Genomic DNA, 21,781 nt, shown 5'->3' with positions numbered 1-21,781 from the left:
TAATTCCAGGTTTATCCTTGAGAGAGAGAGAGAGAGAGAGAGAGAGAGGGAGAGAGAGAGATGCATCAAAATGCAACATAAACATACGTGAACATAAGGAAAGCACATGTTACGTGATTGTGCGACAGACAACAACAACACAAAGTGAAGGTGAAAGTGACACAATCCAGGAAACTCAGAGAAAATGAATTTCAGCTACTGTCACGAAATCACGGCAAAAAAAAAAGAGACATTTGAAAAGTTAAAAGGATTAAAATCATCATACAAAACTTATTGTACTGGAGGTCAATGGGAAAATTGTTATAAAGATGTATTATAATATGAGTATATATTTTGTATTTTAATTGAATCGGAAAGTAAACAGAATATAAAGAAGAAGATATTTAACTTCTACTTGCAATCATGTGCTTTATGTTGTATTAACAAGATCTGGTTCGTAAATTAAGAGCAATTGAATATCAGGAATTTTGATTGTGGACATTACTGTGGATTTAACAAGATTTTATTCATATCTTTCTTTACTTGGTTTGTTTGTCAACTCTTCAGAGTTTGTACAAAGTAAAGCCTGTGTGTGTTTCCAACAGGGCTCGAGTCTTTTTAATATTTCAATATCTGGAATATTAAGTCTGGAGGAGAAAGGAAACAGCTGTTAAAAGTTAAAAACTACGTGAGTCCACGCTCTTGAATGAAGAGATGTTTTATCAACTCAAAGAGATCAGATTCGAGCTGTGAAAACAGGAAGCGTGGCGTCGTGAGCCGTGAAGACCTTACGTAGTACTCGGCGTTGAGTCGGGGGAGAGAAGCCGCTCGGTAGTGGCCCTCCAGGCTGGGATATCCCTCCGAGTCGGAGAGGTCCTCCACCTGCTTCAGCTCCACCAACTCCTGCAGGAGGAGGAGGAGGAGGAGAAGAGGAGGAATCATGAGCCGTCTCCACAGACAGTACGATTACAGCCTGTATTCTCTTGGTGTTTCTGTACCTGAGGTCTGGTGTAATACGGAACATCCTCCGACTGACCCCTCTGCAGCTTCCTCAGACCTCTGGGCCTCGGCGCCGCCTGAGAAACGTCCCCGGACTGCGAGTGTTTGATGCCGCTCCGCTGGTTTAATCTGGAATCAAACATTCAGATGCTCTGACTCAGACATGGACTCCGTTGTGTTTCGCTGTTGAATCAGTTTCACTAAAGAGATTCTAGACGGGCTTGTTTTCTCAGCCTCTCAGCCCCTCAGGCCAACTCCGCAGTAAGAGCTGCGTTTCCATGGCAACAATCGATGACGCCTGCTGACCGCTGGCATAAGATAAACAGAGAAACGCGGCTCAGCAACGATTCTGTGGCGTGAGCGACGAGAAAAGAAGCAGGAGAATCATTTTCATCATCATCATTTGAGCCTGGAGAAGATGAGGAACAACAACAACAACAACAGTCCTCATCATGTTTTACTGTATGTCCCTCACATTGCGTCCCTGTTTATCGACGTGGCGGACGTGGCGGTGGTGATGGCGGTAATGGGCGGGGCCTCTGGCGTCCGTTCCGGCTCAGGCTGGGGAGGGAGGGGCTGTTTGGGGCTGCAGATCCGAGGTTCTACTTCCTGTATGTGAGTGAGCGGCAGCACAGGACGGAACAACGTCCCCATTTTACTCTGCAGGACAAAGAGAGACAGAAACCATCTCGTCAGAATCGAAATCCACGTTTTAGAGTGTGTATCGATTTGCTGTGGAGCCGCTGTACCTGAGCGCCTCCTGCAGGATGCTGCTGCTGCTGCAGTCGCTTGGCTCGGTTCTGTTTGTAGTAGTCGAAGATCATGAAAGCGGCGTAAACTTTCCCCACCGTCAGCTCGTTGTCTGAGGGAAGAGGACAGAGGACAGTTCCCTCATCAGGGCAGTAGGTGGCACCAGATGAGCAGCAGAGTACAACAGCACAGAAGAAGATGAAGAACATGTGCAGGGTCAGTGTGGGGGGGCGACTCAATCCAGTGTTTAATCTCGATTAACACATTTTTGTTTTAAGTTCGTGTTAGAAACTTAAATTACTGCACGATCATCAAGACAAATGAAGATAATGAGCGGCCCTTTCTGTTTTAATTAGACACAATATAAAATCATCTCACTACACTAGAAGAATATTTTAGGGCTCAATAGCAAGTAAAAGTCCAAAGTTTAAGGCTTCAAAGTACTTTTATTAATTAAACTATATTTAATCTTCCACGAGTTCCAGTGTGGTATCTTTATTTTCACCAGTTTCAAATACTACTTGTTTCAAGGATATAGGATATACAATACACAACAATTTTAACTTTAATCTTTCTTGAAGCAATTTTGCACTGGAATCAGGCTGCAGATTTTTGAATTTGTTAAAAAGAGAAACACAATATTTAGGACTCTAACAGATTTAAATGCAAACAGGAAACAGTCGACACAGGACAGGAAACTGTGGCTCACACTTGTGCGGTGTCACCAGCACGTCGACGGTCTTCTGCGACAGGTTCGGCCAAACCCGGTTCAGCTCCCTCTTCAGGTCAGCGTCGCACAAACGCTGCGCCAGGACCCCTGAGGAGGAACCCACACATCACTGTCATATCAAATATGCACCACAGCGACCGACCCCCCCCCCCTGGTGTTCACATTAACATCAGAGCCTTCAGCGCGGCCCCGAGGGACGCTGGGTGATTTCTGTAGTTTTAGTGTCTCACCAGATGCCAGCTTGATCTCCAGGGCTGTGCGGATCAGGGCCATGAGCGTGGAGGTGAAGTGAACCGTGTTGTCATCGGCGATGGGCATGTTCATCCTCACCAGGCGCTGCGAGGAAGAGGAGCGGAGCGGGAACAAGTTAGCTCCGGCTCAGTGAAACGCGAAATATCATGAAATCAAACAATTCTGGTTCACAAACAAGTGGATAAATCTAAAGAATAACATAATACCGCGACAATGCATATTTTTTTATTTTATTTATTTAAGTGGTTATGTGAATCAAGTGGAATAAACACACTAGAGCTTTTAATAATGATTATTATCATCATCAACTCATCCGTTGGTTATTTTTCTAATTGGCTCATTAATTGTTTCGTCTATAAATATCAGAAAATGGTGAAAGATTCTCATCACAGGAGATAAAATAGAGAAAAGCATCAAATCTTTCATATACGACTTCATATACTCATCAGTTATTTTCTGCCAAAAGATTAATTGATTTGCCAATTAACTGTTTCACTGCAGCTTCTGTGACCATTAGAGTTTCTTTATAGTCTCTGTTTAAAGCTAAGATGAATGTGTGTGTGTGTGTGTGTGTGTGTGTGTGTGTGTGTTGCAAATCCGATTAACTTGTGATGCATTCAGCAGCAGTGTGTGCTTTGCTCTGCGGACATGTTAAGCTGTATATATATATAGATATATATATATGCAGAAAATATACAGTTAATCAGTTAACTATTAAATTTGACAACAATTTAGTTGAAGGATTCATATTTTAAGTAATTTATCAAACAAAAATAATCATCTTCTGCAGGTTTAAGTGTCTCTGATTTGAGCATCTGCTGCTTTTTTCTGTTTTACATCATTTTAAATTCAACATGTTTTATTTGTATTGTTCGACGGCTAAAACAAGTCATTTAAAAATGTGTCTATGTGCTGAATTTTCACTATAATCTGACATTTAACAGATATAAAGTTTTTTTGTTAATAAAGAGTTAATTGCCTTGACAATGCTGCAGAAACACGAACCAGGCAGCACAGAGGCTCAGTTATAACGAATCAATCAGCTCATTTTACAGTATTTGTGAAAAGCAGAAAGAATAAATCCATGACATGCGGGATGACCGGATCGATGCAGCGAAGCAGTGAGTCACACATGCACGACTGAGTTAGTGCAACAGATTCACAGTGAGGCTGCAGGAAAGCAAAGAGATGTGCTGGATATAGAGCTCAAAGAAAAACAGAGACGAGAAAGACGAGTAGGTTTCACTCAGATGGAGAGATGAGAGAAAGAGGAGGAGTTTGTGTCTTTAACTGGGAAACATCTGAGAAACACAGGACACACGTTTGCAGACAAAAAAAACCAAACATGCAGACACACGGTGAAGTTACAGGAAGGAGGAGAGAAGACGGAAATCCCCAGACGAGGTGAAAGAAAGAGGATTCAGACGCTCTGAGGACAGAAGAGACAACTAGAGGCTAACGGGGGATAATTGCGATGTGCTCGTTAGGGAAGCAGGTTAACGAGCAGCAGAACCGTGGGAGGAGGAGAGGAAAAACGGGGAATGGAGGGAGGGGGGAAATGCCAGTCTTGCCCTCAAGTGCACTGCTGCTCTCTCTCTCTCTCTGTGTGTGTTTGTTCATGTCTGTCTCTGTCGATTCACGAAAAAAACAAGAGTTATATTTGGAGACGCCACCTCGTCAGGGCCAGACATTTCTAACCGGGGCGAGGGCAGGGCCGCTTTTAACCGTGATTCATCCCGACAGCTGTGCACGCACTGGATCCACTCGCATCAAGTGGGCCTGCTAAGAGGTGAGCAGCCGGCACAGGGACGACCTGAGGACGATCCAACTGTTCACTTCACTCCCACTGCACTGCCACTCTCTCAAATTATAAACCTGTGCCGGCTTCTTTTTTAGGTATTATTAGTGTCTCCTGTCCCTGAAGCAGATTAGCTGAATGCACCACGAACCCTAGCAGAGCAGGAAAAGGCCACAGAGCTTCACACACGTGAAAATGAAAGACGACACAACAGCAGGGAAGAAGACACCGACTGTGACACACTGACAGAAGCCTGGAGATGTTTGACAGGTGGAAGCACCAGGAGGAGGAGGAAGAGGAGGAAGAGGAGGAGGAAGGAGTGATTCTACCTTATAGGCGACTCGGGACGGACATTTCTTTCCCAAACCTAGTGGAGGGACATGTCGCGGAGCATCTTGTACATGTCGCAGAAAGTCATGGTCCGCTTCCCGGGGGGAAAGGATGAGTGTGGAGGAGGGAGGGATGGAGATTAAAAAGGAGGAGAAGGGGGGAAGAGTTGAAGCAAAAAAAGAGGGAGACACAGAAATCCTTGTTAATAAGATTTCCGGGAAATGAGGATCTGAAATGCCATCCCGGCTGGATTTACAGATTCAGGAGCGGATCTGAGGAAGAGGAGGAGGAGGAGGAGGATGCTCCGGAGGATTCCCTGTACAGAGATGTCACATGGGAATGAAGAGTGTGTTTCATGTTGAAGGAAAACTCCACCGAAAGTCTCAAGAGTCACACTCCTCACCTGTGGGCTCGAAAAGTTGCTCGAACAAGTTAGTAGCTTGGATTCAGCTTTAATTGAAGTTACTGCAACGGCAACGGATCCAAACGTCCATAAAAAACACTCAAACGACTCCTGCAGCGTTTCATATCAGCGTTTGTTGCATAATTCAAACATATCGATCTTATTTTATGAATTCATTTCTTTGTCCTGTGGTTATTCATGTAAAACCATGGAGAACAACCCACTGTTGGGACATTTTCTGGAGTTCATGTCCAAAAAGGGCTCAATGGACTTTGTATTAGTTAGTAGAGATGAGCCAAGATGTCGTGAAACACCTTTAAAGAGTTGTTTGTGTTTTGTGGAGAGAAACGTTCGACTTGTCTGACTAGAAACAGTGTACGGCGAACGGGAGGCGGAGCCTAAGTCCAGATTTCCACCGTCTACGGCAGGAAGCCCCCAAAGAAACCGAGAGATTGTCAGAAATATCCACAGCTCGATCAATAAAGTAGATTATTCAGCAGGAGGTTTTTAAGAAGTTTCCATAAATCCTCCGACTACAACTTTCGTCCGTCTACGAGAAGCAGCAGCAACTTTTCAGACGCACCTTCCAACAGGAGGCGAGAGCTTCTGGTGGAGTTTCCCTCAGGTTCATGCTAAGAGACATCGGCAGTAACCGACGTGGAAACAAAGCTCACAATGCTCTCACACGCCCCCCCCCCCACATGCAGACATCGAACGTGATGCCGTTTGTCGGAGCCTGACTTGTGGCCTTGTTTCCTGCGCTCGCCGTGGTTACCTGCCGGCTGGTTAGTGGAGGATCGATGCAGGTTTGTATGCATGTGCGGCCGGGTCGTTCTCCGGCACCGCAAAAGGGAGGGGGAGATCAGACATTCGCAGTCCCTTTGCAAACAAAGGGGACTGCGTGGGGGTGCAAACCTTATAGGCCACCCTGTTCGGGCACTTCTTCCCCAGACCCAGAGGAGGAGAGATAAAACGCAACAATTTGTACATATCCTGATAGCAAGTCCTCCCGCTGAAAGAGACGAGACACGTCACACGGGTTAGTTCAGAAGACATCGACAATCAGGGACAATCAGGGACACGTCAACACGTCGCTGCACAAAGACAACGAACATCTCTTGTTGTTGTTGCTCATTTCGAATATTGAAATATTTCATTTTCAGATCATTCTCTGTGTAAAACCACCAGCTCTCCTGCAGCGGTGGTACATTTACTCTGTTATGTACTTAAAGGTTCAATGTGTAGGATTTAGTGACACCTAGTGGTGATATCTATATTTTCAATAACACCATGTGTTTTAGGAAAGGGGAGGCGGCTGTGGCTCAGGAACAAGAGAGGGTCGTCCACAAACCAGGAGGTCGGTGGTTTGATCCCCAGCACCTAAAAAACTGTATTGTGTGTGAACAGGTGAAAAGTGACTTGTAACGTAAAAAACACTTTGATTAGATTGGGAAAGTGTTGAGTGATTATAATATAAGTAAGCATTTATTTAATATACACTTAATATACATTTTGTCAGTAGTCAGGTCAGGAAAGTGCTTGTGTTATATAATAATGAGATCTCGTACCACGCAGCCGGGTCGTACTCCGCCCACACACGGATGAACTCGTCGAGGTGATGCGGCCCCAGGATCGAGGCGTCCCTGGTTAGGTACTCGAAGTTGTCCATGATGACGGCGACAAAGAGGTTCAACATCTGGACAATGAAAACACACACGTTTGAGAAATAAACGATATATATTTATACATACAGATATAAGTCTGAGCCTCTGTTTCCACACTGACCAGGAAGGAGCAGAGGAAGATGAAGGAGACGAAGTAGAAGTAGGCGAAGTCGCTGCCACACTCCTTCCCCACAGTTCCTGAGAGTCTATCACACGGCCGGTTACTGAGACACGACAACATGATCTCATGCCACGCCTCGCCCGTCGCACTCCTGAAGGACACACACAGCGAACGCACACGTTGACTTTGCAGAGGAAGCAGCGGCGAGCGTTATCAGTACTCGTCAGTAGTAGAAGCATCAGGAAGATGGAAGCAGGTTCACCTGAAGAGAAGCGTCAGCGCCTGGAAAAATGTCTGGAAGTTGTTGTGGTGATCGATGGCGGTGTCTTCATTCAGCTCGATGTTTCCAAACACCTGAGACGACACGAGAAAGAAGATCATCACATCAAGGTTCCTGCATTCGAGGCCCAGCTGCTCGTGTCCCAACTCACCTGCATTCCGATGATGGCGTAGATGAAGAAGAGCATGGCGATGAGGAGGCAGACGTACGGCAGAGCCTGGAGACAAACACGACAATACAGCGTCAACGCTTTCAGAGCACAAACACTAATTTATACACACACACACACACACTTAAAGCATTAGACACACACAAAACCCTTTGAGCACTTTGTCTAACGTTTGATCTCCACACACACACACACACACACACACACACAGACACACACACACGATTAAAGCTGCAGGGTCGATTCTTTTAACCAGCTATTTATATCTGAGCGAGGAGGAGGCGAACGTTTGCTGTAATTAAATGGACACCTTTTTAACACTCTGCAGCTACAGTCCATCCTCGTTGGGTTTAAAAGCTCTCACCACTGACATTAAAGCCGCTGTAAATTCCCTCGGCCGCGGTCGGGGCGCCGCGCGTTTAGCTCGGCTCGTCTCGGGGGGATTTAGAGAGCGAGGCGGCGCAGGGTGTGAAGAATCCCAACCGCTGTCTGCCGGGAGCTGGCTCGGTTTGATTTGAGCGGCAACACAGGGATTGTGCAAGCGTGTCCCGGCCTGCTGCTGTTCCTCTGTTCGGATTCTGAGCCACGTCCACGTGTTCAGCTTTAAATCAACCTGAACAACTCTTAATCTCTTTCTGTGCAACACACACACTCACCCACATGTTTTAGACACGTATCTGTGTGTGTGTGTTCACCTTGAAGGACTGGACGAAGGTCCACAGCAGGATGCGGATGGTGTAGCCCTGTCGCAGCAGCTTGATGAGACGAGCGGCTCGGAACAGTCGCAGGAAACTCAGGTTGATCATCTTGTCCTGTGAGAGGAAACCGAAGACACTGAGTGGTGGCAGCGTCAGGAGGAGGAAAACATTTGCCACCACAACTCAGGTAAAGTCAGGAAAAGGCTCTGAGATAAAAGTCTTTTAACAACCGGTACTTTTCGGTACGAAGTTTGCCTCCAATGTACGTTGAAGAAATGTGTTTGGCGATGGATTTGACTTTGTGCAACAGGAAGTTAGCATAAAAGCTGATTTGTGTGATTGTATTATTGAATATAAACTTGTTCAGCACATTTAACACATTATGAATTCAATAATGTTAATTTAGCAAAAGGTTAAAGTTAAACAAATGTAAGAGTTCATTCTTACATTCAGATACATTCATTTAAATTAATAAATACATTGATAATAACAATGTGCTTTAGACAGCGATTTTAAATCAAAGGCAGCGAATGACAGATAAAATCTATTCCTGTGCATTGAAGCACGAAATAAAACTGTAGAAACGAGGCGTGAATCATTGTTAAGGTTATTTTTAATAACCAATTTTAATATCGCCTCCTATTCAACTGAGATCGTTGCTAAAGAAACACATTTCAAACTGTCTCCTGTTAGCGTCACGTCACGTTGAGGCTTCAGTAGAACAACACACGCACACTGACGCAGGCAAGAAAGTGACAAATATCAGCGGCCGTCAAAGAAAAGCCACTTACCGTCTGCAGGTGTCATGTGACAGAGCGAGGGGCACCAGGAAACACACAGCAGAGCCACAGAGAAATCAAAAACAGGAAGAGAGCGAGAGAAGAGACAGAAGAAGAAGACGAATGATCACATGAAGAGAGCGAGAACGACACAGAAAGCTACAGCTCTCAGTCCTCCAATCGAAGGCTTGTGTTTCCTCCAGCTGAGATTCAACAGGAGAAAGTGTAACGGCTGAAATGTTCCTCCTGTTCTCCTGCGTCTGCTTTTCATCCTCATGTCCGAGTTCAGGTTCCAGGTTCGTTTTAAGAGACAGATTTTTTAACGACTTTCATGTTTCTGCTCTTAGTTTTCTTGGCTGAGCTTCGGACTCGAGGACTGAGAGTGTGAGAGCACAGCAAAGCAGCACATTAAACATCCAGGTTCTGTTCAGATACGTATTTAAACATAAAAGGAAACAGCTTCAAGAAAAACAACTACATGGAAATAATAACTGAGGAATTCAAGTCAAATAACTTGCAAACTATTCAATCAATTTAACGTCTTCTTATAAAACACAGCGTTGAAAATAAATATTACTTGACAAACTAATGAAAACTAGAACAGTAGAGCTCATATCTCCACCAAGGCCCAGCAGCCTCCTCATGAATCCACATTTAAATTCCCTGGATCCAGATTTTTATTCATATCTGCTCCAAATTATTATATTACATGAGCTTAATGTCATTTCTTGCCATGTTAAATAAAGTAAGACATAATGGATCCACTCGTTTATTCAGGTCCACTCCTGAATGTAATGGGTTCTTCCTCGGGTCACGTCCCCCCCTTCAAAGATTTAATGGAAATTGGTTTGGTAGTTTTACGATTTATGAAAGTAAATTCACAACCTCCTCATGTTCATGTATAAGTTCTGCTGTGGGTCTCTTCACTTACCTTCACCTCTGTGACCAGGATGTCTGTGATGCTCCCGAGCACGGTCACAAAGTCGAACACGTTCCACGCTGCTTTCAGGTAGTTCTGCAAAACAAAGACCAAGCAGAGATTAGACCGGACACAGAGAGATCATCCAAAATCTGTGTTTTCATTTATATCCATGAATGATTCCATAGAAAATCAGTGAAAATGTCAAAGATGAAAATGAAGAAATAAATCCTGGATCCACGTCAACATTTAACGGGTTCTTCCCCATCTTTCCACCAAGTTTTGCGGAAATCCGTTAAATACCTTTTTGCATAATCCTGCTGACAAACAGACGGAGAGGAATGAAAACACTAAACCTCGACATCCTCCGGGACACGATATCTACATGTGCATATATTCAACACACAGCGGAGCAGCCTGCAGCCTGGATGCTCTCGGACTGGTCAGTCATCCAGGTCCTGGGGGGGGGGGGCTGGTGCCAGGCCCCTGCAGCACATGAGAGCACCCCCCCGCCCGGGCTCAGCAGCCAAACAGGTGGAGGTAAGTGGTGTGTGAGAAAAGCTATTTAATAAATGGGCCTCGTAAATGGAACGGAGCCAGAGATGAAATGCCTCGCCGGAGGCCAGATGGCCCGCGATGGGAGATTTATTCTCTCTGTGCACTCCTCCGCTCATCCCCGGTTTTTATTTGCTACTTCATCCTCCTCTTTCCTGAATAAATGTTTCACCTTTAATTACCATTTTTAACATTATAGCCCCCTCTGATATTGTTGCAACGTAATAAGAAATAAAAGCTAAATCCTTCAAGAAACAGCCGTTCAAGATTAACTGTGTGTGGCATATAACAAAAAAAGAAATCTTATATCTTTAAACGTACAATATGAAACTTTGGCCACCAGGGGTCTCTCAATCAAGTTGTTGTGAAGCGGCGAGGGTGAAATTCACGTTAACGGATGAGGTCACGTATTAAAAGTTGTATTCACGTTACACAGCAAACGTCGAGCGACCGATACGAACAGAGGAAGGTGTTCTTCCTTTGTCATATTTTCAAGTTATAGCAGAGACGACCAAAAACGTGTCGTCATTAAAGGGCGACAAAATGAAACGTCCCATTTCTCTGGGTTTGTGACATTGAAGCATTGTTTTATATCTTTAACTTTAACACAGCTGCATCAGTTTGACGACGTCGCCTTCGCTCTGATTTCTCCGGCTGCCTCGAAAGAGAGAATTTCCTTCGTGTGTGCAAACGGAAACACAACGGGGATTAATTAACAGCACCCGGTCCTCACAGCTCACCAGAGGGCCGAAGGCAATGATCTTGAGGATGCACTCCAGGGTGAAGAGCGCCGTGAAGAGGATGTTTAAGTACTTCAGCATCGACTCGTACAGGTCTGGAGCTCCGTAGAACTGAGGACAACGGGAAGAAGCACAGATTATAAACACCAGGTTCACAGATATGGAGAACGCTGAGCTGAGCTGGGGATCGAACCGAAGACCTTCTGTTAATGGGACCTTCCTCTTTACGGCTCCACTCTGCCTGATTTAAAACAAATCATCCAGAGTTTACGGACATAATGTGAATTTGACTGAATATATTGCGATATAATGAAAGTGTTTTCATGTGCAGAGCTGCTCCATGGTTTCATTTCCTCAGAGGGTTCCTGAGAAAATGAAGCTGCCAACACACGAGCGCTTCCCTGTGATGCTGAGCCGGGTGTCGGTGCTGTTTGGTTTTTTTAATTGTTGACAACGTCTCAAGGCCAGACCACAGCTTCACATCATTAAGTGGCTCCGATTCTCGGAAACAGTTTCTGCAGTGAGTTGTGTCACGACGGGGGAAGTAAATATTATATCACAGAGCCAACACATTTTAATTCAGAGCTTCTTCTGAACTGAGATTCTCCGGAGGCGCTGCACCTGAGAACACAAAGGTCCGAGTCAGAGGCTCCGGACAATCTCCAGCTAGTCTCCCAGTACAAACTTACTGGGAGACGATTTCCCTGACGTGCTGCCGTGTGAAAAACAAACTCAAGACAAAGACATTTTCCAGAGTTCCCGTCTGAAATCAGCCTCTGAGAGGATCTGGCTCACTAGGAGGAGGAATCACTGACCTTCATCATCAGCACGACCGTGTTGAGGGCGATTAAAGTCATGATGGCGTACTCGAACGGCGGCGACACCACAAACTTCCACATCTTGTACTGGAAGGACAGCTTGTTCGCTGGCATGTACCTCGTCAGCGGTTTGGCGTTGATGGCGAAGTCGATACAAGCTCGCTGTTTTTTTTCGGTGGAGAAAAACAAAAAAAGAAGATTGTGTGTGAATCCTCTCTGATGCGGGAGCTTCACACCTTTTATCACACGAGTGCTGGGAGTGAAGTTTCACAACCGGAGAAGGCAGCTGGCGAGTCACGAGAGGATCGACCCAACATTTTTGTAAAAATCAAAAGAAGAGATGCTCTTTAATCAGCGGCCAATTCTTCACAGAGAGAAAACAGACGGATTTTAACCAAAGTCCCTGTGAAGTGAGGATGAAGAGGAGACGATTCCCCCCCACACACAGCTTCTGCTTCAGACTTTATTCTGTTTGAGGGAATTGTCCGTCACGTTAGATGTAGTTTGGATCGGACTGTGTTTTGAATTCTAACAGATAAAACCGGACGCTCCCCACCTCGTTCTTCTCCAGGCTGCACTCCGACATGGCCTTGTCTCCCTGCTCCTGGAACGTGATGATGATCAGAGCCACGAAGATGTTGACGAAGAAGAAGGGGAAGACCACGAAGTAGACCACGTAGAAGATGGACGTCTCCATGCGGAAGCCCGGGCTGGGGCCCTGGTCCTCGTAGGTGGCGTCCACGGAGTGTTTCAGGACCCTGACAGGAAGGAGAAAGGGATTCAAACACAACCAGACATGATATAATACACTGAATGATGCTTTAAATATCTGTTTAAAGTCACTCAACCTTTAGTTTGTCAAACATTTACAAAGTTTTTTATAGTTATTACAGACGTCAGGTTAGTTAGTTACCATGTTCTCATCCAAGAGAGAATCACAACTGTTCCTGGTTCTCGACTTTTCAAAGTAAAGTGCCTTGAGATAATTAGTTTTTAAAGTGCGCAGCTGAGTCAGAGCTGCCCACATCGTGTCCACACTCACATGGGCCAGCCTTCTCCGGTGGAGACGGTGAAGAGCGTCAGGAAGGCCCAGAGAACGTTGTCGTAGTGGAACTCGTACTTCTTCCACTCTCGGGGCTGAGCTGCCACGCCATCCCGGCCATAGTCCAGAAACTGACCCCTGAGGGACAGAGGGACAGTGTCAGGGGCACATGAGACAAACTATAGTTAGATTCATTCAGGTATTGACGACTGAAAGTGAGGACGGACCTGCAGTCTTTCTCCAGACCCTTGGACTCGTCGGTGCAGTAGAAGAACTTTCCCTTGAAGAGCTGCACGGCGATGACGGCGAAGATGAACATGAAGAGCATGTAGACGATGAGGATGTTCAGGACGTTCTTCAGGGAGTTCACGACACAGTCGAACACGGCCTGAAAGACACACACACACACACAACACACACACACACACACACACACACACACACACACACACACACACGCGCGGATCAGTACACGTTCATCTGCCAGTGGTTTTGAGGAGACTCACATTCACTTCATTTCCAGGAGGCAGCGGTTCTTCGAAAAAAGAAATTAAAGCCATTATTCATTTTAATTTCAGGTGAAAACTGAGGGAAATAAAAAAATGCATAATGAAAAAAAACCTGACTGGAGATTTTATTAAAAAAACTGACACCTGCAGCAACAAAAGACCCGGTTTTCATTTTGTTTGTGACAGAAAGTTAATTCTGAGGAATCAGTTTGCTGAAAACTTCCTGAAATTACCTGTGGCTTAATTTGTCCATCCATTATTTCATTATTATCGTTTAACCACGGCTCAATATCGTCTCTCTCTCTCTCTCTCTCTCTCTCTCTCTCTCTCTCTCTCTCTCTCTCTCTCTCTCAGAGACGAAGCTCTTTGTCCATCTCTGCTGACACATATGCAATCTAACCAATTAATACGCCGACTGGTGATTGAGTCAGAGCGCAGCACGGAGCGCAGTTCCCCGCCGATCTTCTACCAGCCTGTCCGTCAAACCCCTCTGTCCACGTCTCCGGGAGGAGTCGGGGACGAGCGTGCGTCCGTCCGTCAGCTCTGATCCGTCCCCGTCCTCTCGCTCCCATTACCCCAATCAGATCTTTCATCTTCTGTCGGGGTCATTACGTTCGGATGATCGGGCGCCGTCCCGCACCAGAGGGAAGCTGTCACCTCAGCGTCGGAGGAAACGGTTTGACGCCTTGACGAGAACAGCAGCTTTTCATTATTACTGACTTTTCACATCACAGAGCTTTTATCCTGCTTGAGGATCCGAAAAACTTCCATTCGCATCGAAACAAAAAATTCCTTTAGATGGCCAACTTTTCTACAAACTTTCTAAATCCATTTGTGCGTCTTCTGTTGTTGTTGTTCTCCCTCCCTGACTGAGGGTGGCGCTGTTTACTCGTCCTGTTGTTTGATATAAACGTCATCAAGAAATATTTCCTGCTCTATTCCACACAAGGGCTGAATCGCACATTTTACGAGGGGGGCTGGCAGGAAAAGTATCTGAAGCAACTGGCCAATCACGTCACAGAGTGAGCCAGCTGGCCAATCAGAGCGGGCTTTATCAGGAGGGGGGGGTCTTAAAGAGACAGGAGCTAAAACCAAGTGTTTGAGACAGAGGCTGAAGAGAGGAGCTGCAGCGACGGACAGTCAGACGACAGTGATGTGTTCACTGAACATTCGAGCTTTCAAACCTTTTTAAGCAATAACACAAATTAAAATTATGAACCTGAACATGAGCACAAAATACATTTGATCACTTGTAACTGTGTCGGTATCTGTACGTTCTCAATCGACCTCCTTGACACAGAACTGCTCCGATAAAGAAATTCAATGTACCTCCTTCATAACCCAGAACAGCACGAAGGTCAAACAGCTCAAATCTTTCATCTACAACTACACACGATTGATTTATGAACTGATTCCAGATGAGAGCGATACGGTATTATTACACAGTAAATACGTTTGATTCCCGATTGGTGCGAGCGACGTTTTCACGGAACGCCGCACCAGCCGCTCTCTCGTCGTGTTTCCTGTCCCCTCCTCGGAATAGACTCGCTGGCTGACGGATGGGATTACTGTACCTTCAGCTTGGGCAGACGCTTAATGGTCTTGAGTGGCCGCAGGACCCGCAGGACCCGGAGGGACTTGATGGTGTTGATGTCCTTGCCTTTGGTCCCTCTGCGCACACGGGGTGAGAGAGAATCAGTTTGGGTGACGCAGTGTAACCGATAATCATGTAAACCCTCTGATCCCAGCCCCCAGGAACAAGGGCTGTAGTACACACTGTACACACACTGTACTGTGTGTACCAGTAGTACTTCTTTATACTGCGTTAGTGGAGCAATGCAAGTGAGAGAGTGCGGTGTTATTTTACAGAAACATGCTGCAGGGAAGATTTTAGAGTAACGAGCACTTTCACTCTGGTTCTTGGAAATCGTTCATATTTTAGACGAGGATTTTACATGTGATTTAAATATTGTGTCATTTCTGCTTAATATTATGTTTTATTACATTCATCTTTTCTCACATCCACCTTTCCTCTTCTTTCCTTGTTTCCATCTGTCTTTATGTTTTCTTTCTCTTCCTTCCTTCCTTCCTTCCTTCCTCTCTTTCTTCCTTATTTCTCTCTCTCTTTATATATCTTCAGTCTCTGTTCAAACCCATCCTTCTCCTCTGTCTCTCTTTCTCTCACTCCTCCTTAACCCTAACCCCAGTTCTTTCACCACCACACAAAGCCCACGTGTTGTTTTCTACACAATAAAAACGTTACATATCTAATGAAAGAGTGAGTGAGCTGCACGTTACTGTGTTACAAACAGTGTGGAGCGGCTGGGGGGGGGTTTAAACTAACAGGTGCACTAATAACAGCCGAGCCATCACTCACTCACACACTGACATTGGCCAAGGACACTGGGATCTTTAATTAATCAGTCACGCAGCCTCACGATATGGACAGAGACGCTCTCTCGGTCGTTTCTTCTCCACTTTAAAGAATTCTGAGACGTAGAAATCAGGAGTGTGCAAACATCTGTGGCTGTGCACGGCCGACAGCTTCATGTGTGAAGGTTGTGAAAGGACACAACAGGAAAAGACAACGTCTAAGAGCTCTGGTGATGGACGCTAGTGGCCCCAAGGGGCCCTCTGCTCCTTACACCACTCGGTCACTAAGGCAGAGACACAAACTGCTTTGTCGTATTTAATTTTTAATAATGTATTCGACGAACACAGGCAGCTTCACAGATCCCTTTACTAGAAATCAATTAATGAGGTTACGTGTACGTTTGGTCTAGTCTAGTCTTTGGTCTGTTACTTAGCAGGATTACACAAAAACTACAGATTATTGGTGGAACATTTGATTGGGTTCTTTTCATCGTGAGATTTGGCGTCTTTTTAACGTTTTTGTTGATTTCTCAGAGAATAATTCATAGTTCTTGATGGAAAAATATTAACGAGCCTGCCACTAGTCTCATATTTACTGGTTTGTGTGTTTTGTCTGATTTAAAGGTTTTTATAAATCTGTACAATTGCTATTCAGATGTAGCACTACTCTAAATGTCATAGTACTGCTTTCTTTTGTACAATTACAGTAAAGCAGTAGCAGTAAGTAACACTGTCTCCTCTGGTCCCCCCTTTTACGAATGATCGATTGAGCTGCAGCTTTAACTCATGTCATGCATTCGTATCTGTGCTTCATTATAAAGTGGGTGAGGCAGGACGCGGCTCGAACAGGAGCCTGGTTCCATACGTTTCAGGCCCGGGGCGTTCTCTCTCCTCTCCTTTCTCGGTGGAGAACTCTTAAGTCTGACAAAAAGGCATGCAGCTCTCATGCTCAGATGACTTGGTTATCCTGGCATGCAATCTGCAAAGTCAATGCCAGTCCTCGCTATTCAAGGAGCTCGACACATTGAGACGGCAAGAACAGTCTCCCAATAGCTTTCAGAAGAGCCGCAGGCAAGGAAGATGTAATGTGCGTGCGCGTGTGTGTGTGTGTGTGTGTGTGTGTGTGTGTGTACACAAGGTTGTGTGTTCACATCAGTGAGGCACAGATCACCACTGATAGCCTAATGTGCTCAGCAGCCTGGCATATGAGGTCATCATCACTGATCCTCTCAGCTGACGAGCACTTCCTGTTTAGAGACGCTAAGAGCTGACGTCCAATCAGACGCGTGTGCACAGGACGCACGAGGCTCCTTATCGAGCAGGTTCACGTGCGGCAGGAAATAAAATCACATGCTCAAATAATTATGAACTCCATATTTTTCATTTTAGCATTTTCCTGTCCCTCTCTGTCTGTCTTTCTTCCTGTGTGTGTGTATGTTGGCGTTAGATTTGTATTGTTGTATTTATGCTGGTCTTCTGAAAGCTATAACTCGGAGTTCCCAATATTGTCTTTTTATTTTCGTCGCCCCAATATTGGGACGGGACGTGACTTTTCCAACAGGGGGAGAGGAAGGAGGTGAGGAGGTCGGGGGTCGTATCCCAAACACGATGCGATGGAGAGGTTGATAAGAGGAGGAGCTTTCCTCTTTCACATGTGGGGGAGGGGGAGAGGGAGGGAGGGTCAATAAGTTACAGTTAGAGAGAGGGGCAGTTCCCACCTGGCCACGCTTTGCTGGGATCTGATGAGAAAAAGCGGTTATGAGCACACACACACACACAGACAGACACACACACACACATTAACACAAACACCACCCACACAAACGAGAGCAAATGAGCAGATAAAGAAAAAACAGAGGAAAATAAAGATATTAAGCAGATTTCACACAGACATGAAGGTACAGAGACATTATTCAGCTTTTTAAAACTGACAACAGAGTGAAAAGAAAAACACAGATACAGAGATAAACAGAAGCAATTAAACTGATCATCCAGTGAAAGACGAGTCCGAGGAAATATTAGAGATTATGTGTACGAACATGAGGACAGAAAAGACAGAAAGAAAGAATGTCATCATAGTGTAAAGTACTTTAAAGTTATTTTTATGTTTAGAAATGAACATCGAAATGAGAAGAAATATGAGAAGCATCTTTTTTTTAAATTGTGCCTTTTAGACACAGCAGAATTTAAATATGTGTCCAGTATTTAAATTATTCGCTGTGCCGCCACACTGCGATTTGTGTGTATTGTTCCAACTGACGCACGTATAAGATGTGTGCGATAAACGGAGGACGGGTAATTACTCTTACGCAACCCGAGCGCAGACACAAACACAGTTATGCAACACAAACAGAGTAAATGTCAGTGTCTTTGATTGGAACGGTGGCGCCGGCGATAAGAAAAGCAAAATAACAAAATGTGACATTTGTCGAAGACGGACGCGTCGGTAAACGGGCTGAGAAGGACAGGAAGAAGAGCAGGAGACACAAGACAGGAAGACGAGCACGGGGACGGAGTGATGAAACGGGCAGAGAGAGCAGGCATTACCCCATGAGGCTCCTGAAAGCAATCCAAGCCAGAAAAGACAGAAAGAAAGAAAGAGGGAAAGAAAGTAAAAGACAGAGACAAAGTCAGCAACAGATAAAAAGACAGAGAGAAGCATCAATATATAAAGCAGAGGAGAAGAAAAAACACACAAGGAGACAAACTGCAGAACTTCAGGACAATTCAGTGGGTTTGTACAGCACTGGTGGGAGGAGGCCAAATAAACGACCTCGCTAGATACCCAGAATGCAACGCTGGAAGTTTCATGGGGATCATTAACTCTGTTTATACGGAGGCTACGGATCATTTCTTTCTTTCTACAGAGCCCGAAGGGTCCGAGCGAGAATTTTGAGGATTACTGTTGCGTTACCTCCCGATACTTTTCTACAGTTTAGCTCGGGGCCACATTTTTTCTGGTTGAACACGTCCGAGCCCGAGAGAAACAACTAAAGCCGTTTGCAGACATGGAGTCCAGAGAATGTCCTGATAATTGGGTCGGCAGCTCTTCAAACTTCGTCTTTGACTTTAAATGACAACGTTGCATCGTTCGAACGGGGAAACGTATCGCGAGATAAACCAAAGTAATCCTCAAAACAATTCCCGCTGTGACTCCGTGTTTCCGATTGGCTCAAAGGTGTCAGGTAAACTCCTGTGGACTTACGAGCAGGCGAAGGCCACCAGAGCTCCGCTGACCACGATGAAGTCCAGGATGTTCCACAGGTCACGGAAATACGCGCCAGGGTGGAGCAGCAGCCCCAAGTCAATCATCTGCAGTCACAGAATAAAGAATAATGGAATTATAGAGAAAATCAAACAAGATGACGCCGAGATTTTCATTTTCTTTTTCAGGGTTTACTTTGATCCCTCCTTTCTTCACGGCTTAAAAGATTTAAATCACCTCTGCTTTTCATAGTTGGCACCTTCAGTGCACTCACCCAGACCGTTCATTATCTAAAGTGCCTGCATGGCATTAAGTGCCGATGGTTATCACAGCCGAGAGGAGAAAAACCACAAAGCCATTAGCAGTGTCAGAGCTGCAGTCCGCTGGGTGCTAACCTTCCCAGTGAGCGCAGGTTCAAAACACACACCTACGTCCACGCTAATCTCAGATTAATTGTTTATCTCAACACGACACGAGTCCTAACTCCAAAGTTTAGATTAAATTCAGTTGAGAACATCATTATAAATAAAATAAAGTCTGAATTGTTTTGTGTTTTTTGACCTGTAAAGTGCTCTCACCTTAATCACCATCTCAAACGTGAAGACTCCAGTGAAGACGTAATCCAGATACTTCAGAACCTGCAGCAACACACGGGGAGAAAATATCCTGTGAAGTGACTCATCTGCAGATCCAGTGACTGATGCTTCTGGTTAGAGATACTGTGTGTGTGTGTGTGTGTGTGTGTGTGTGTGTGTGTGTGTGCACATCGCCTGAGCGCTCCCACGATCGCACACACTCATCATCACATACACAAACAACACACACACACACAAACATCACCCCAGATTCCCTCTGTGCCCCTGACTAGAATATTAATTAGTTGTGCTTGTCCGTCAAAACGCCAAAACTCAAGTCTCATGTCCGTGTGCATGTATGACATCCTCAATCCCAACATGGGCTCCACAGACAGCGCAGCACAGACAGCGCAGCACAGACACAACCTGCCAAACTGGATTATATTTGGTTATATTTGAAATTGTCAGAGTTTGACTTAAAACGCTTCTTGTTGTTTTTCCCAGCTGTCAGAGCCGGTTGGCCGAGACGCCTCAATCAGTGCGGAAGAATCAGCCCAAATCAGACGTGTCTGTGTGAATCCTCATGCACTTGTGTGAGCCTGCAGAAACTGGTCTGTGTGTCCCCCCCCGCGCGTGTGCGCGTCGGTTGTCTGCGTCCAGATGTTCGTTCTCGACGTCCAGCTGTCAGTGGGACTCACGTTGTTGCGCGGCGCGTTGGCCTGCACCGGGTCCTCGGCTGCCAGAGCGATGCTGCTCATGGTGATGACCATCAGGATGCACATCTCGAAGTAGCGCAGGTTGACCACGTAGTGACACAGCCGCCGCACCCTACGACACACACAGACAACACACACACACACACACACACACAACACACACACACACACACACACACACATTACCACACACATTCACTTAAAGTAAAAGTGCACAGGGAGTCGTGACAGCTCACTGGGTCTGTTAAGGTGAAGACAACACAAAAAACCGTCCACGCTGATTTAAAGGACGTGACTCTGGGTTCACAACGTTTATTAATCAAATCAATATGAAGCTTCTGCTGAAGAAACACTGATATATGAAGTTTAGGCAAAATTTTGGCTAAAGCAGGATGAAGAGAGTTACTTTTTCTTAATAATATGACAAAAGGTGACTCATTAAAAAGATCCTTAGACAATCAGAAGAGCTACATTAAAATATGTATAATATATGTTTTATTTTAAGAACTGCTGCGACAACGTTGGTGAATTAAATGACACATCTACAGGTTTTTGTTATTCTACATGTTTTATGAACTTTCTGATGTTTGTAGTTCAACTCACCATCACCCCCACCACCCCCCCGGCTGTGACTCACGGATTCGTTTGCCCGAAGACGAACATGGAGCTGTAGGGGAGGATCTGCCGAGGCCCATTAGCCGCCTCCTCTTCCTCCAGATCTTTCTTCTCGTCGCTGATTTGAACGTTGTCACAGTCGATGCTGTTCACTGGTGGGGGGGAAAAAAACAAGTACGCTGGTTCGGCTCAAAGAAAGTATCAGTGAGTAATGAGACATTTTCTGCGGATTCCAGAGTCACTTTGGGTCCATGTGCTCGTCGGATGATTGTTTTTTACTTTCTCCACTAATTAGACGTCTCTCATAAGATGGTGGTTCCAGGGTCAAGACAGAGAGAGTCTGACTGTTTCATTCGTCTGTGTTCGTAGCCTCGACTCTCGTGGTGGGAGAGACAGATTTTTACCATCAAAGGGAAATTCAGTCAATGCTCCTCGTTGTGGAGCTTTTTAAAATCACTGATATTGTTTATAGTAACAATTTAGACACAACTTTCTTTCTTTAAATCGTGTGATTGGTTGCCTTTAATAATTTGTGTTAAAGTCTTTGCACATCAAGTTTTTATCTGTCATCATTTTATTATTCTATTCGTCCCCATAAATTCACCGTAGGATATAAAATATATAAAAATTTGGCCGATCCAATCCTGAGAAGTCGTCAGGATCAAGGAGAATTTCATCATCGGATCAAGGAGCCGCAAAATGATCCTGATCATCTCCAAGTCAGGTTGTCAGTTGTCCAGTTTGATGCTCTACCAGCACAGA

At 45.2% G+C, this 21,781-nt stretch overlaps 1 protein-coding gene across 3 annotated transcripts in view; it reads right to left on the bottom strand.

The window, feature by feature from the left end:
* Window positions 1–21,781, bottom strand: part of cacna1bb (calcium channel, voltage-dependent, N type, alpha 1B subunit, b) — a 92,531-nt gene that overhangs the window by 7,849 nt on the left and 62,901 nt on the right. For 2 of the 3 annotated variants that reach the window (XM_035184299.2, XM_047344389.1), the window contains exons 22-47: window positions 21,042–21,171; window positions 20,387–20,516; window positions 19,692–19,751; window positions 19,114–19,220; window positions 18,456–18,467; window positions 17,627–17,647; window positions 15,110–15,206; window positions 13,254–13,414; window positions 13,027–13,164; window positions 12,541–12,742; window positions 11,982–12,146; window positions 11,167–11,277; window positions 9,884–9,967; window positions 8,965–8,967; window positions 8,171–8,287; window positions 7,458–7,523; window positions 7,289–7,380; window positions 7,027–7,177; window positions 6,810–6,937; window positions 6,157–6,253; window positions 2,689–2,794; window positions 2,438–2,545; window positions 1,728–1,840; window positions 1,454–1,638; window positions 978–1,107; window positions 772–882 (exon numbers count right to left, since the gene is read on the bottom strand). In XM_035184299.2, coding sequence (XP_035040190.2) covers window positions 772–882; window positions 978–1,107; window positions 1,454–1,638; window positions 1,728–1,840; window positions 2,438–2,545; window positions 2,689–2,794; window positions 6,157–6,253; window positions 6,810–6,937; window positions 7,027–7,177; window positions 7,289–7,380; window positions 7,458–7,523; window positions 8,171–8,287; window positions 8,965–8,967; window positions 9,884–9,967; window positions 11,167–11,277; window positions 11,982–12,146; window positions 12,541–12,742; window positions 13,027–13,164; window positions 13,254–13,414; window positions 15,110–15,206; window positions 17,627–17,647; window positions 18,456–18,467; window positions 19,114–19,220; window positions 19,692–19,751; window positions 20,387–20,516; window positions 21,042–21,171 — 2,825 coding nt within the window. The remainder of the gene's footprint in view (window positions 1–771; window positions 883–977; window positions 1,108–1,453; window positions 1,639–1,727; window positions 1,841–2,437; window positions 2,546–2,688; window positions 2,795–6,156; window positions 6,254–6,809; window positions 6,938–7,026; window positions 7,178–7,288; window positions 7,381–7,457; window positions 7,524–8,170; window positions 8,288–8,964; window positions 8,968–9,883; window positions 9,968–11,166; window positions 11,278–11,981; window positions 12,147–12,540; window positions 12,743–13,026; window positions 13,165–13,253; window positions 13,415–15,109; window positions 15,207–17,626; window positions 17,648–18,455; window positions 18,468–19,113; window positions 19,221–19,691; window positions 19,752–20,386; window positions 20,517–21,041; window positions 21,172–21,781) is intronic. The other variant, XM_035184301.2, reaches the window with a different exon arrangement.

Source organism: Hippoglossus stenolepis, chromosome 18 (assembly GCF_022539355.2).
Source record: "Hippoglossus stenolepis isolate QCI-W04-F060 chromosome 18, HSTE1.2, whole genome shotgun sequence".
NCBI lineage: Eukaryota > Metazoa > Chordata > Actinopteri > Pleuronectiformes > Pleuronectidae > Hippoglossus > Hippoglossus stenolepis.
Note: the sequence above shows the minus strand (reverse complement) of the source record. Positions and strands in the feature narration are given on the sequence as shown.